The sequence below is a fragment of the Bison bison genome, unplaced genomic scaffold, assembly GCF_000754665.1.
Source record: "Bison bison bison isolate TAMUID 2011002044 unplaced genomic scaffold, Bison_UMD1.0 scf7180017864353, whole genome shotgun sequence".
NCBI lineage: Eukaryota > Metazoa > Chordata > Mammalia > Artiodactyla > Bovidae > Bison > Bison bison.
Window position 1 is genome coordinate 3,146,255 of NW_011494925.1, and position 16,394 is coordinate 3,162,648.

The window sequence follows — 16,394 nt, forward strand, 5'->3', positions numbered from 1 at the left end:
CCCATTCTGTGTGTAGTCTTTTCACTTGCTTGATGGGGTCCTTTAAAACACAGAGTTGTTAATTCTGCAGAAATTCAGTTTATTTCTTCTTTTGTAGTTTGTGGTTTTGGTATCACTATCTAAGAAATGATCACCTACTCCAAAATCATCAAGAACTATGCCTATGTTTTCTTCCAGAATAATTATGAACCTTGTACTGTGTTTTTGAACTGGTTAACTGAGAAAGTGAATGTGAGAGCAATGCTATGACTTGTATTAAATATGTCCATCTGACAATTCTCAGATGATTTCTTCCTGAAGAGCTATCACATGACAAGCATAATCATAAAGGTGAAATAAATTCAGTTAGGAATAAAATATAAGGACAATGAAACAAGAGTTTTCAAAGTGATTGAATGTTCGCCACAGGATCAATGTTACTTAGACATATCATGTGAATTTTAAATTCTTTCTACCAGAACTTTTCTAATTGTTCAGTTATTACCACAATTCCTCCATGGCTCTAAGAATATCTAAAAAAAATAGAATTTTCTTATCTAAAATGTCATTTTAATGGTTTCTTAAATTATTTGGATTGAAGGTAAACAATTTTTGCAGTTGTACCTTTTGTATCCTTTTTTTGGAGGATGTTAGCTGCAGATATAAGCAAGCTTGTTTCACTTGGGGACTTCTCCGGTGGTCCATTGGCTAGGACTCTGAGCTCCCAATCCAGGGGGCCTGGGTTCAATCCCTGGTCAGGGAACTATATCCCACAAACTCCAACTAAGATTTGTTGCAGCCAAATAAATAAATATAAATAAGTGTTTTAAAATTTTGTCTCCAAGCATCCTTGGGATTGGTGCACTGGGATGACCCTGAGGGGTGGTATGGGGAGGGAGGTGGGAGGTGGGTTCAGGATGGGGAACACGTGTACACCCGTGGCAAATTCATGTTGATGTATGGCAAAACCAATACAATATTGTAAAGTTAAAAAAAAAAATGAATTGTACTTCCCCTTGACTGAATATTTTTATTGTCTATGTATTGAACCTATAGATAAATGCAGAGCATGCATTCACCATTAATTTTAGCATTTTTGCAGTAACAGAACTAAAAAACAAATGAAACTGTCAAAAAAAAATTTTTTTGTCTCACTTGTTTCTTTCTTCTTTAAGGGAATGGTGCAGTCCACTCACAGCCCTACCCTAAAAGTATAACTGTTCCACCGCCAACCTGAAACATTGAGCCAACTTTAGTTGGAAAAGCCAAATACCACCAGGCGCAGAAACTGACCATGGGATCAGAAAGACCTGCTGCCCATTCACCCTCCTTAACAGCTAACCTTTATTTAAGAAATTCTGCCTCCGAAGTTCACAGGGGTGATTATCACGACTTAAGGGTTCTTTGCATCAGCAACCTCACTAGGAAAGTGGAATAACTAGGAAGATACTTAGGCATGAGGCAACAGCAGACAGAAGCAAAATGCAGGGTTACCTATTTCTCCATTTTTTTAGGACTTTCCTTGAGAGATGCATCATTGCCACCCACAACTTGGATTTGTTTTCTATCTTGATGGAAAGGTTCATGTTTGACTTTCAAAAAAACAAATTAAGACTGTGATTTATGTTTTAGAATTTAGAGAATGACTGCGAGATCTTTCAGGTTCTCAAACAACTGTTGATTACAAAACATGCCTCCAGGTGAGCCCCCCGCCCCTCCTCCAGTCACCATGGGAATCCCTTGAATCGCTTTCTACAGTTTCTAGAGATTGAGGCCAGGCTTCCTGCATAAAACAGCTTCCTCTCCGGTTGCCCTCCCCCCAAGTCAGTCCACCCTTGTGGCAGCTGGACACAGCAGACGGGGAAATCCAGCCCGATGCCTGCCATCACGTCTTCTCTTCCATGCCCACTCCTCCTAGGGCTGTGATCAGGCTCGCAGAGGGCAGGGGTGATATGAAAGCTTGTCTTTGCTAATGCTGGTGGCACAGGAGTGGACCCTGATCTCTAAGGGCGACTGTGGACTACCCCCAGTCCCAGAGCTCCCCACCCTGATATGGAGCCAAACCAAACTGGGCTTCCAGATAAGGTGACAGTGAAGACACAGCAGCCAGGGCAGAGCAGAAAGAGGCGTCTAGAGGCTGGGGCGACCCAGCTTCACAGATTCTGCACACAGACAGGACACGGCTTTTAACTGTAAATACTGCAATCACAGTCACTCTGCCCAAATTTCCCATTCCAAGTATCTCATCCTCATCCTAATTTAAAGCAAGCTTCTCTCTAAGTGATCCAGATGAGGGACATACAAATAATTCACTGGAGTGTGAGTTTGGTGGTCATTTCAAGCTTCACAGGAACCAGCTATGGGGCTGGGGGCCGGGGATGGGGGTCCTGCCTCAATCGCTTTGGTTATACTGTTTATTTCCAGACACACCATTCATGATCATGCTGAAAACCACATCCGGAGCCGTGAACCAACTGCTCCACTATCCCAGAGGAAGAACTGGGGGACTCGACATGGAAACCCTTGATAGGTAGCATCAAAAAGCAGGGTGAAGGTCCACGGTTACTTTTATTTAGCTGACCTATTCATGACTATACAGTAAAGACGGCACGTTACAGCAGAGCCTGCTGACTTGTCTGTGGATGTACCAACATGCAGAGGGAGGCGGGCGCTTCAAGTCCATCACGAGAGGCATGAGTTTTGTTCCAGGAATATGTTTATTAAAATCTGAACAAAGGAGTCCTCTGCCAGGCATTTTCCCATGTGATACAGACACCTCCCCCACCGCCCTCCAACACTCACTCTAACCTCCAGTCACAAAAGAGGCAGAGGGTGGTACATGTCATTGATTATAAAAATCTATGTATGTTCTGAAATTTAAACAACGTCTTTAATGTGCTTTAGATATTTCTGATGAATGCCGTGGCTCGTCAGTCGGCTAGCACGCCAACGGACAATCATCGCTAACTATGATGTATTTCGAGTCTATAAATTCATCTCTCAAGTTTTTTGAGAGGGGAAAAAAAAGCACAGGGTAGAGAATAAACAAGAATGGGATGGTTGAATCAGAGTCACACCAGAGTTCCCTCGGGCCTGTCACTAGAGCTAAATTTCTTCAAAAATCAAGACTCCGAATGTCCCATAATCTCGTGTGTGTTTGTACAAATTAGTGAATCACTAGTTCAAGACATTTTAAAAATTGTCTGGGACCTCTTTGACCCACATGCTATTTGGCAGTGTGTAGTTCCACCTGCAAATATTTTGATATTTCCAGCTTTTTTTCTTTTTTCCATTACTGCCTAGCTTCACTGATTTGCAGTCTGAGAAAATGCTTTGTAGGATTTCTTCTCTTTGAATTGTGACCCATAATGTTGTCTACCTCAAACAAACTTTCGTCTGAGCTTAAAAATGTGTATTTTGATGTAGTAGAAGAAAATATTCTATAAATGCTGATTAGATTCCCGCCCCCCGCCTCCCCCCCCCCCAAAAAAAACCCAGACTCGGGAATCAAGATTTCATTATGGGGGCAGAAAAGCAGTTTTCACTTCCGAAGGAGAGTCTGTATAACCTGAGAAACTGTTAGCTGAGAATCTCTGTGCAATCAAAACCTTTGTGCAAACTGTTTAAGCTCAGAGATGGGCCAGCGGCAATGTTCTCTCATGGTTCTTAGGCTTCTTGTTGACATTGCTGGTGTTTTTAATCAAAGACGAGATAGAGTATCTTTTCTAGGTCTTGGAGGCCACTTTCTCTTTTTATCATCTATCTGACTGTTTTTTTGTAGAACAATTATTAGAAATCTTTAAGCTATTATTTCTGGGCCTTCTTAAAAAAAAAAAAACAACCTACACTAGAAACACGCAAAATCTGATGATTCAATTAGATGAAGCAGCACAAGAAACGACCCAAGGACACCCCTCCTTACCTCAGACAACTTGGGTCTGAAAGATGAGCGCATTAAACGACCGCCAAGTAATCAGATTCTAAACATTAAAGACAATCATATACCCAACAGACAGCTCAGCATGGTGGTATGTTTTAAAAGATCATGTCCACAATAAGCAAATGATGTAGTGATGGAACAGCAAAACAAAGTTGGTGAATAAGAAGGCACACTTTAGAAGTTCAATAGTCCAAAGAATGGAACAGTTATGGTTTGTTTTGTGTCTAATGTAGGAGGAAAGGAAAATAGGTGTATTCAGATTATTTTCAGGTGAAGGGTTTGTCAGTTGAAGTTAAAGAGTGGTGGCTTCTTTCTCTCTGGACCAAAGCAGTCTTTTCTTCCATTGGCTTCTGAGAATGTGTTTAGTTCTCCGAAGTGTAGAGGTGATATATCAGGGCTACAAACAGCGCTGAGATAGCTGGGATCAGCCAGTTGGTCCACCAGCTGGAAAGAAAGAGCAATGACGCTTGCGTGATGTTCCATGCAGGAGACTCAAAACTCTGCTCCGTCTCCTTACCATGACAGTCACCATGGAGTGTTCTATTACCCCTCTAACCTTTCTGGATGAAAAGCTCACTCTAAATTGCTAAAAGGGAAGTGAGTACAACATATGTCCTGGTATAACACATGTCCTGGTATACCAGGACAACGGCTCCACCCCTCCAGCCTTATAAGAAACTGAATGCCCTTACAGTGCCACTTAGATCTATTTCTATAATTTTACACAAACAGCTATGAATCACTCCCTCAACAGATGCCACCAAGGACTAGTGACTTATCCAAAGGACATCAATTCTGGGTTTCATATCACAAGTTCAGAAAAGTAAACAGGTATTGATCTAGATACGCCCGTAAGTTAACAATGGCACTGAACTGTGAAGCAGAAGAGCAGGTTTCTCATTTAAAGAAAGCCATCAGCAGGCTCCACAGCCAAGGGCAAATTGTGTGCCCCGAGCTGCAAAGCTAAGGGATGTGAAGCACACGGTTACTAAGGTTGCTATCAGCACCGCAGCTCAACATTCTGTGATTCTGGTTAGAAAATCTAATTGCCACTTGTGTGCAGTAGGTTTAATGTGTTAGGAAACAGCATGCCCAAATGACTGAATCTGCAGTCCATAGATGTGAATTCACAAAAATCCTAATTTATATACTGTTCAGTCCCAATACATTGATCTACTATAAATGACAGATTAATCAGGGGCAGGGCTGGAAAGATCATTAATACAGATATGAACTTTTAGAATCTGGAGAAAGAGCAGGTAACAGCTGACACACACGTGACGGTTTCTGTCATAAACTTCCTGTCCTTTAATACTCTTCACAAATAGCAAGTTCTAAATCAAGATTTAAATTGCAAAAGGATTACGAGTGTAATTTGGTAGGTTTTCAGTTTCCATTTAGGAGGAGACGGACATTTCAGGGTAAAGCAAGAGGAAATACTGCGGGGAATGTACCAGAATATGAGCAGCCTGGGGGCAGCAAACTTAGGGCAGAATATAACAGGCAGGAGTGTGTGGCTTCGAGCTTGGGTCCAAAAAATTGTATTTGATGGCAGTCCATAAGTCAGGATGGTAGAACAGCCAAAAACATCAGGATGATCTTGTGCGTGCTAGGTCGCATCTGACTCTGCAACCCCGTGGACTGCAGCCCACCAGACTCCTCTGCCCATGGGATTTCCCAGGCAAGAATACTGCAGTGGGTTACCATTTCCTCCTCCAGGGGATCTTACCGACCCAGGGATCGAACCTGAATCTCCTTCTTTGGGAGGCAGATTCTTTACCACTAGGCCACCTGGGAGCTATCAATATGATCTTAAACTATATGAAGAAATCAAATGCCTAGAACAAGTGACTCAAGCTATTACTTGGATCACTGGGTTCAATTTCAGGACAGACTAGAAAAGGGACAAGGGGAAAACCGAACCATGCTTAGGGAGATATAATCATGACAATTTAAGAAACTGGCCACATATCAAATGAGGAAGGATATGGAATGTTCGCCTAAATAGAAAGGTTGTCCAGCCCACAGAGGGGAGAAGGAGCCTCCGTTTGCTCTGCTCCTCCAGGGAGGTATGGCAGCAGGGTGAGACGTGGGGTTGTCTGAAATGTCTGAGCCATCTGACAGTTTAGGAAGGAAGGCCCTGGGCAGTCTGGGTGCTAAGTGGAGAGGACCCCGACCTGTCCACAGAGAGGAGCATGGCGGGAGCTCAAGCAACAGAGATGCCTCAAGTGTGGGGAGAGACCCTCTAGCCCAACTCTGATTCTAGGAGCCTTCTGATCGGTCATACTTTTAAAGAAAACTATCACATACCTGGGATTTGAATCAATGGTAGTAATAATACTTTCCTGAAACACAAGAAAAGGTAAGTTAAAGGGAATATCTGAACGTTCATTCAACTGACTATAACCTGCTTTAAAATAAGATCACAACAGTTTGTTCAATTCATTAGTCTTATTCAATGCATTCTTCAAAAAAAAAGTCTGAAGGGAAAATGACATCATAATCTTCACTAATACACCCAAACTCACCATTTTTTCGGAAGAAAAAAAAATTTAAGAAGGGTCTCTATTTAAATTACTTACGAACATAACCTCAAAAATTTGCAAGAAAATGTTAAAAATTAATAGGCTACCTAATTCTGTACCTGACAGACATTTAAATGCTTAATGTAGAAACTGAACACAGGTATCACTTATACATACAAAAAATGTATCATTATCTTTAAGGAGACCAGTTTCATTCTTCAAAAGCAGGAATGAAATGTTCAATAAAACATCAGTTATTTCATCAAATCTCATAGAAGTAAAAGCTTACCCAGATTATATTAAAAAAAGTGTCAAAAAAAAAAAAAGAAGTGGCATTTAAATTGTAACAGTCTGGACCACCTTTCCTGGTCTTCTTTAACTCTGGCAGGTTTTTTTAAAAAAAAACAAAAACAAAAAAAAACTGGCGGCCTCGCAGGCTGACATCACACCCTCACCCACCAAGAAATCCTCAGATGCCAGGGGCATTCACAGCTGCCTCCTGGTTTACCCTCCAACACCTTCTGAGAGAGGTCCTTCCTATCAGTACCATGAAAATGAGCTGCAGATGGCTCTGGGAAGACACAGTCTGCCCCAAACAATGGGGTAACCAAGGCCAAGTAGGATGTAAGCTTTTTCGGGCTTGAAAAGTTGTTAAGAAGCACTCCTGAAGCTCCACACCAGCAAAGCATTAATGCCTCACAGGAGGGTAGACGGAAATAATGCAGCTGTAGTTTCCCAAAGCACAAATAAAAAAGCATTAGCGAACATTCACTGATCTGCAGCAAGGCAATGCTACACACAGCAAAGCGCATTAAAGACATTCCCGTAAAAAGGCAGAAACCTTCCAGGGGAAAATCAGGCAAAGCAGTTATGACACCCACCAACCTGGAGACATGGCCTTTAAGATTCCTGACACAGGAGGAGGGAAAAACACAGTCATTCAAATAGAAAACTTCACAGTCATTATCTTTTGAAACAACATTAAATCTCAAGAGACTACAAAAGTATTCATAACTACTGCAAGATTAGTTTTCACATTTTGTATAGGCAAATAAAATGAACAAGGATTACAAGAGGTAACTGGACAATGTGAAAATATTATTTAGCTATTAGAGACATACAAAGACATAATCAGTTCTGAAACAAATGCAATAGTCCATTTAAGGTGAAGTGTTATTGGCACACTAGAAAGCTAAGCCTGAAACAGTGAACAGAGGTTATTCTGTCACGCCCAGCACATGCACTGCACCAAACGTGCTAACAACTCTGCATGGAAACTCGCTGGCCTGCCTTCCTCCACCTTCGTTGCTACCATGAGTGGAATGCACTACTCGGGTGTGGTGACCACCAGCAACAACAAAGATCCTCCAGAGAGCTGCACTGTAAAAGACAATACGCACTTTTTGATGGCTTATTATCTGTTAGATAATAACCCAGGGATGCTTCAGCGTTAAGACAAGTCTGAGTCACCACTTAGCATTGGGCCCCAATTGGGTTTTAGTATGGAACTGACTAATCTGTCAAGGAAGATGGGGGAAAGCCTGCGGTCTTTACTACAGGCTGTGCCTCCTGTTCACACAGTGAACTTGAGGGGTTCAGCTTCAGGTAGGAAAAGGGGAGTGATGAAATCAACACGTGATAAGCTCTCATGCAAAGCTCATCCAAGTCATTTATAAGTTCATCTGACTAAGCCCATTCCTTCACTGGAAGGCTTCCCTAAAGATACTGCTGATGGAGTGATGCCTTTTATGCAAAGGTCGGAGCCTACAGAGGCTTGAGAGACTCACGAGCACTATGCCTTAAATGGTGCTAGCAGTGGTTCTACAGTGTGTGACCTTGAACAAAGTCAAAGCTTGGAACAGGTGGAATTTCATTCTTTACATTCTGGTAGGTCCAGGAGCTCCCCTATGATACCTTGAGAATCAAATCAACTCACTTACATAGCAAAGGTTTTAAGACGGCAACCATAGAAACCTATCAGTAGGTACTGCCATTACTGATACCCTCCATGTCAAATTGATAGATCTGGATTTGCTCACTTAAAACTGCACTGTCTCTGTATTTATTAACACAAATAGCTTAACTTGGTAACTCAATCTGTTTCCCTCTGGAGGGTTCAAGCTAATACTTGTTGGTACATCTTATTTCACAATTCAGTTTAAGCAGGAAGCATTTCAAAAATTCAGACCACAGTGTATGTTTATCAGCCTGGAAACAGATGGATAGTTATACAGACACAACAAAGAACTCTCTTCTCCTAGTAAGCTACAAGCACAAGAAAGATACACCTAGAAAAGTGTCCATGTGTTTGCTTCTGGCCTTGAAAACCAGCAAGTTCCAGCCCCGCACTCCCCCACTTCTGCTCTGCAGTAAGCAAAGCCATGTATGTTCTAGAGGAGGAAAGAGTGCGTCTCTCGGGAGTAAAGCGATTGTGTGGGAGACCTTAGCTCTGACTGGTGCTTTCTGCTGGCAGGAATCGTGGTTCAGGACACGGTTGGCTCTATATCAGTTCTAAGCTCAGGTGATGAGCCTTATCAAATCCTCATTTTACTATAGCTGAACGATATGTGCCAAGATAACATACTGAACACCTAACAGGAGAAATTACACTTATTCCCTGACAGACTTTGAAGAAAAAGCAAAAGACTTGAAGCACCAGAGAATTTCAGCAGTCCAAAAGGGAGCCTCAAAGAAGGCACTAGGTCATATAAATGAGCTGATCAGTTCAGAGAGAAGGCAGGTGAGCCTGGGCATAAAAGGAACATCACTGGAATTATTTCCTTTCCTAAGGAAAAATGCATCAAAAAGTTATTTAATTAGCATTCAATTCAACCAGTAAATATTTATTGAACACCTACTATGTCCCAGAGATGTGGAGATGAAGAAGACATTGACAGACACCTTAAAGGTTTAAGTATGAAGACTCTACTGAGATTTTAAGTTCTCTGAAAAGAAGACTTGTCAAATGTTTCAGTTCAGAAGCACAATGCTACTTATGTAAATAAAAAGTAGAAGTAGCCCTTCAAAAGTTATCTGCTGATAATGATGATGGAAATGTTATTTTAAGTATTGACAATCTTATGAGGAGAACATAAAGCTATCCTAATAAAATATACTGATGGATCTAAACAGACAAAAAATTTTGCTGGAGCCAACAGGGTACATATTCATCTAACTTAGAAAGACCTGTGCTGGTCTCAGGTAAGTAAATGACCTTTGCCCTCCAGTTTGACAGGTATGAAATACAATGAAGATAATGTAGCCACCGAGATACCAGAGATGGTCACACATACCGAAGGCTTGGTTATCTTTGATCTGTCATCCTGCAATAAAAAAACAAAGCCCATTATGAATGGAAAAACATCTACAAAATTACCATTTCTGAAGTGTTCGCTTTTACTGACATTTAAAACACTGCTATTCAATAATTAGCATTTTAGGTTCTACCCAAGTTATTAAATACCCAGTTTGATCCATCCGACTGCAACAATTTAAAGTGCTGAGACGTATTGTGATCTAGAGTTCCAAAATTTAAAATAGTGTTTTTGATAGTCATATTTATATGCTGATCTGTATATACATTTATTAGACTCAGATTCTGATCTGTAATTCAGGGAGCAGCTGAGATCTAATTAGATTTTTCCTTTCTTTCCTCTGAAACTGCCTTTCAGGTGTGTGTATATACGTGTATGGGTGTGCAATCTGTGTGGTATACTCAGTGAATTCCTGCAGTCTCTCAATTGTAGGGTCATAATCTACTCAAACTTCCATCTAAAATAAAGTGCATTAAAAGGGTGATTGGCTCAGTGGTAAAGAACCGCCTGCCAATGCAAGAGATGAAGATTTGATCCCTGGGTTGGAAAGACACCCTGGGAAGGAAATTGCAGCCCGCTCCAGTATTCCTGCCTGGAAATCCCATGGACAGAGGAGCCTGGCGGGCTGCAAGTCCACAGGGTCACAAAGGGTTGGACATCACTTAGCAACTCAACAACAAAGGCTGATTACAGGTGAGGCAAACACGCTACAGCCACAGCCTGAAAACTCACCTGCTCCAACCCCAGAAGCTTCGGAAGGGAAAGAATAAGGACAGGAGGGAACATTTAAAGGGCAGGCCTCTCCGATTACCATAAAACTACATCACTTCGGTAAAATATGAAGATAAAGATGAAAACATGTGGGTGAATAAACTTTGCTGGGAAATGAAGATGCCTTTCTCAAAGTACCCAAAAGCCCACCTCCCCACTCAATGGAAACCACTCTAAGACAGCTCCAGGCCCTCCCCAGAGAGCCTGCTTCAACCCTCCTTCAACAGCGGCCATTACGAGAAGCAGCAACCAGACACAACACACATCCTCACGGGGTGTTTTTCATAGGGTTTCTCGGTGTGCTCCCTGGGGTCGAGGCTTCTTGCTGTGTTATTTCCTCGTTGGGGCCCACTTCTAGCAGCCCCTCCACCCCTTCAGGTGGGCCACTGGTACCATGTCCAGAGATGGGGGAGGAGACAGGCAGGCACCAGCTCAGAGGGGAGATCCACACCCTCGCGGAGGTGCAGGGTCCCCGGCTGCCTGCTCCACACTCCAGGTCTGCACATCTCCAAAGTTCCTGGCAACGCTGGCTGATGGGTGAGCGCAGCCACACGTGCACAGTTCAAAATGCTCCACAAGGGCCTCAACTCCTATTACACCCCTGGGTTTATAGAAAAGCTGAAATAAGCCTCTGTTTCCCCAAAGTCAGTCCATGGACTAGCACCAAGGGAGATGTTCTCAAAGGTCTCAGGTAGAGTGAGAAGGATGAGGACTGCGTGTGGGTTTTACAGGAGGCAGGGTTTATTCATTTAACAGCTGATCTTTTAAAAAATTTCTAAATCACATTTTAGAATTAAAATATCCTCAAACTAACAAAAGTAGAAAGGAGTTTCTTTTTATATATTTATTTTTCAAAATTTAATTTTTCATTATTTTATTTTTAAAACTTTTATTTATTAAAATTTTTTAAAAATAAATACAAAGAAAGAAAAAAAGAAGCGAGCTTCTTAAGAAAGATATTTTGGTCAAAAAAAAAAAAATTAAAAATAACACTGCTCTGGGCCAGCACCCCACCTTCTAAAATCCGCTGCTCAGGGGACTTCAGAGTCTGGGATGCACTGTCACCAGGACATGTCCCTGGATGAGAGGGTTCTGAGTGCTCATGAAAAATGCAACCAAGGAGTGCAAAGAAGTTTCTGGTCAGTTTACTTTTTGATGAAATGGTGTTCTGAAGTCAGGAGGAATTGCTTTTTGCTTTATTCCTTGTTACACTTTGTAATATGCAAGTCTAAAGGTTTGAGTAAGGTCAAGCCATAGCCTTAAAGAGAAACAAGGCCGCCCCCCCACCCCGCCACCAAAAGGTACTTACCGGGTGCAGCTCCCCAATGATGAATGTTTTGGACAATTCTCGAGCATCTGTAGAGTGTCCAACATCCTCAAAGTTTTCAGTGGCATCACCTCCAGCTTGTTCCCTTAAGACTTCCTCCCCACCAGGATGCTGTTTGAAGAAGAGAGAGAAAAATGAATATTTTCCTCCAGGCAAATGAGTTAAAAGGAAGTGGCTGGTTTACTTAACCAAAAAGGCTATTCTGGCAGCCACAGTGTGGGAGTGTAACTTGTTCCTAAATGAAGCAATTCCTTTGTATTCAGTTTCCTACTTGTAAGTACAGAAAAACTTCCTCCAACAGTAAGATGTTCATTTCTAAGTTATTCACATGGCAACCAAAGCATTAGGCACACATTTGTATCCTTCGAGAATGTCCTCTTTGCTTTGCCATAAAACTCTTCTCAATCTTCAAAAGGGAATGTATTAGTTTCTCAGTTGTGTCTGACTCTGTGTGACCCCGTGGACTGTAGCCCACCGAGTTCTTCTGTCCATGGCTTTCTACAGGCAAGAATACTGGCGTGGGTTGCCATTTCCTACTCCTGGGTATCTTTCCAACCCAGGAATCGAACCCAGGTCTCCTGTATTGCAGGCAGACTCTCAATATTTAGCCAATCTATTTTCAACTTGTTCATATACCTTCAAGTTTGACTTCTTTTGCCTAATCATGGACTTACTACATCCAAGACAATTCATCTCTGAAAAGTGCTCTGTATGCCTGGCAAGTACAGCAACGTCCAGTCAAGCAGATCCCCTGCCTCTGGACAAACTCACTTTCTAGAAGGAAGAAAAAGCAATGCAAACGTGTGTAGGAGAGACCTGCTCAAGGTGGTGCCACGGGGACATATGACTGACAGGGAACAACAGAGGCAGAGAAGAAAGAGCCCAGCCCTACGGGGGCAGGGCGGACAGAGCCTCCTAGGGAATCTCAGCAGCCCAGCTGCTTTAACTGGTGCAACCCAGGACGGCCGCCACGCAGGGACCGAGGACTGGCAGGGGCAGCTGGTCACAGACACGGACTCTCGGGTTGGGGAAGAGGGCTCTCAGACAAAGAAGAGGAGGTGCTTGCTCACGTCATCCTGAACACTTCTGCAGGGGGAAAAACCTTCTTAGATCAAATCCACCCTGCCCTGAGCCAATCACCCGCAAGTGCCCAGTTATAGAACAAGAGGGTTCTCCCTTACCTGACTGACTACAGGCTGTTCTTCATCTCTCCCACTAACAGAAGGTGCAGAGGCACAAAGGCTGTAGAAGGTGGACTCCTACCATTTAGACATATCTAGTGCTACAGAAATTTACTTAATTTTTTCTCTACTACTTGTAAAACCTATCCATCTACAGTATAGAAACACTGGAAAGCACAAGAAAGAAAATAAAAATCACCGAAATCACCCATAATCTCAGCATCTAGAGAAGACTGGATATACACACACATGTGCACGCATGCGTGCTAAGCCAATTCAGTCGTGTCCAACTCTGTGTAACGCCATGGACTGTAGCCCGCCAGGCTCCTCTGTCCATGGGATTCTCCAGGCAAGAATACTGGAGTGGGTTGCCATGCCCTCCTCCAGACATATACATATATGTATGAATAATTTTTAAAAGAAGATCATGATCATTACCTAAGGCATACAGTTTTGTTAGATTAAAGGAGACTATAATCAGAGACAGTACTGCCTAGCGTTGCTATGTGAACTTGGGAAAATAGTGTACTTATCTCATATAATTTTTGAAAAATAAGTGTGTTACTGTATGTGTTAATATAACCAATAAATATTATCCAGCATTTTTATTAAATACTTTGCAATGTCATTGACTATCTTTTCTTAATATGACTGTTTAAATGACTAATAACATTACATCTTGTATGCATTTCCACACTTATTTAAGTCTTCCACTGGGACACGGGATACTAGAATCCACTCAGATGTGGGAAGCTGCCCTGGAGGTAAAAGCTAGCTCAGTCTGAAAGCCAACCTGAAGCTTCCTCATGCAACTCCAAGGTTGTGACAGTAACAAACACGGCTTGTTAATCCTCAGTCTTTTTAGTCTTGGGCATAGCCTGAGAGGTACAGAAGCAACAATGTGGGAGACACAAAATGAGAAATTATGCAAATTCACAGACTGTTTCTTCCGTGTGGGTGGCTTTACTCATGAGTTCCTTAACTTTTGGGTCCTGTTAAGGACATGGGAAGAATTGATGCTTTCAAACTGTGGTACTGGAGAAGACTCTTGAGAGTCCCTTGGACAGCAAGAAAATCAAACCAGTCCATCCTAAAGGAAATAAACCCTGAATATTCACTGGAAGGACTGATGTTGAAGCTGAAGCTCCAATCCTCTGGCCATATGATGCAAAGAGCTGACTCACTGGAAAAGATCCTGATGCTGGGAAAGATTGAAGGCAGGAGGAGAAGGGGACGAGAGAGGATGAGATGGCTGGATGGCATCACCGACTCGATGGACATGAGTTTGAGCAAGTCCTAGGAGATAGTGAAGGACAGGGAAGCCTGGCATGCTGCAGTCCATGGCGTTGCAAAGAGCTGGACACGACTTCATGACTGAACAAACAAAAGTTAATTCAAGTGGTGCAGTGGTAAAGAATCTGTCTGCCAACGTAAGAGACATGGGTTTAATCCCTGGGTTGGGACAATCCCCTGGAGAAGGAAATGACAGCCCACTTCAGTTTTCTTGCCTTGGAAATCCCAAGAGGAGCCTGGCACGCTACAGTCCGTGGGGTCACAAAGAGTTGGACATGACTGAGCACACGCGCACAAAGTTAACCGACTCCACATACACATCCCGAGTGTCCCCACGTGCCAGACACCAAGGTGTGCCAGACACCGCAGTGAGCAAAGGAGACCAGGTTTAGGGGGTGGACTGTTTCCTGAAGCACCTCCCCCTGGCCCCGTACTCACTGTGTCCACATCTGGGAAGCCATAACTCCGTATCTCCTTCTATGAAATCACTACTTATTATCAGGTCACCAGGTACCACCATGCACCGATAACATAGGAGAATCTCCAGATACAAACCAGGGAATATCAATAAAACAACCAGAATAGCTTTCGGGTTTTTGCACCCTTTTTGTCTTTAAGAGTTATTTGCAGGGAAATAAATACAAAATAGACTTTAAAAGATGAAAGACTGGCATAGTCCATAATTCAGAAGACATCAATCATTACAACCTTTACCCGTTCCTAAGGACACTTTCACAAAGATGTGGTGAATTCTTGTGGGATAAACAGGATGGTGGCTACTGGCACTGAGATCACCACCGGCTTCCTATCACTCACAGCATCAATGCTTCTGGGGACGCCAGCAGTGGATCTCTGCTCCTTGAAATGCTTTGTTAACGTGGCTTCCAGTACAACAGGCTCTCCCAGTTCCCCTTGAACTCTGCTGGCCACTCCTGACCTTCTTGGAGTCTCAGCCCCAACACTCAGTCCTTGGCACTCTCCCATCCTACCTGGATATGTTCCCCTGGTGATCATACCTGTTCTCCAGTACGTGTAGTACATCAGGCTGCTCCTGAGTCCAGACTCCTCCCACCTGCAACAGCCTTCTTGCCCGTGCACGCAACATCTAGGGAGCACCCTGAACATAACGTAACCCAAGCTTAATGTTGCCCTTTGTCCCCAGACACACTCCTCAGTCTTTATTCTCAGTGAACGCTGCCACCATGTATCCAGTTGTGTGTATGAGCTCAGTTTCTCAGTCGTGTCTGACTCTTTGTGATCCCATGGATTGTAGCCTGCCAGGCTCCTTTGTCCATGGGATTTCCCAGGTGAGAATATTGGAGTGGGTTGCCATTTCCTCCTCCAGGGGATCTTCCTGACTCAGGGATCAAACCCAGGTCTCCTGCATTGGCAGGCGGGTTCTTTATCATTAAGCCACTTGGGAAGTCCTTCTATTTGATTGCTGCAGCCAAAAACTAGAAATCAAACTTCATTCCTCTTTCCTTCTCATTCCCGTCGTCAGCAAATTCAGTTGGCTACCTTCAAAGCATACTGAGAATCTAACCTCCCCTCCCTACTTCCACCGCTACCATCTCAGACCAAAGCACCAGCACCTCCTGAACAGACGACCACAGCTGTCCTCTGCCTGGTCTGCTGCTGCGTCTTGATTCTTCCCACAGTCCACTCTCCTGACACCCTCACGCCATGAGGATGCTCAGATGTTAGCTAAGTGCAGGGGAGCTGGTCAGAGTAGAAGCGGGAGAGGTAACGGGTAAAGTAGAAAAGCCACACAGACACCTTAGTGACAACCTGAGGATGACACCGCCACCACTGCACTCAGCCACGTCTTCCCACAGCCTCCAAGGGACGCACCTGAGTCCTAGCCACACGGCCTGAGGACCGGCTCTCAGACTTGCTAAGACGGTTCCCCGTCTCAGAAACTCAAAGCCGCCTCCTGTGGAATGCTCGTCTCCCAGACCTTGACGAGATTCCTTTATCTCTGCTCACGTCAGCCTTCCACAGACCTTCACCAAGCTGCCCGTCCAGGAAGTCCACCCTGTCCCCCCAACACCATGGCCCCACCCC

General features: G+C 43.4%; 1 protein-coding gene across 1 annotated transcript in view; it reads right to left on the reverse strand.

Moving 5' to 3' along the window:
- Window positions 1-2,677: 2,677 nt before the first annotated feature.
- The window catches only part of LOC104999515 (cytochrome b5), a 33,981-nt gene continuing 20,264 nt past the window's right edge, over window positions 2,678-16,394 (reverse strand). Inside the window, exons 2-5 of the mRNA XM_010855054.1 lie at window positions 11,839-11,967; window positions 9,738-9,767; window positions 6,230-6,264; window positions 2,678-4,363 (exon numbers count right to left, since the gene is read on the reverse strand). Coding sequence (XP_010853356.1) covers window positions 4,282-4,363; window positions 6,230-6,264; window positions 9,738-9,767; window positions 11,839-11,967 — 276 coding nt within the window. The 3' untranslated portion in view covers window positions 2,678-4,281. The remainder of the gene's footprint in view (window positions 4,364-6,229; window positions 6,265-9,737; window positions 9,768-11,838; window positions 11,968-16,394) is intronic.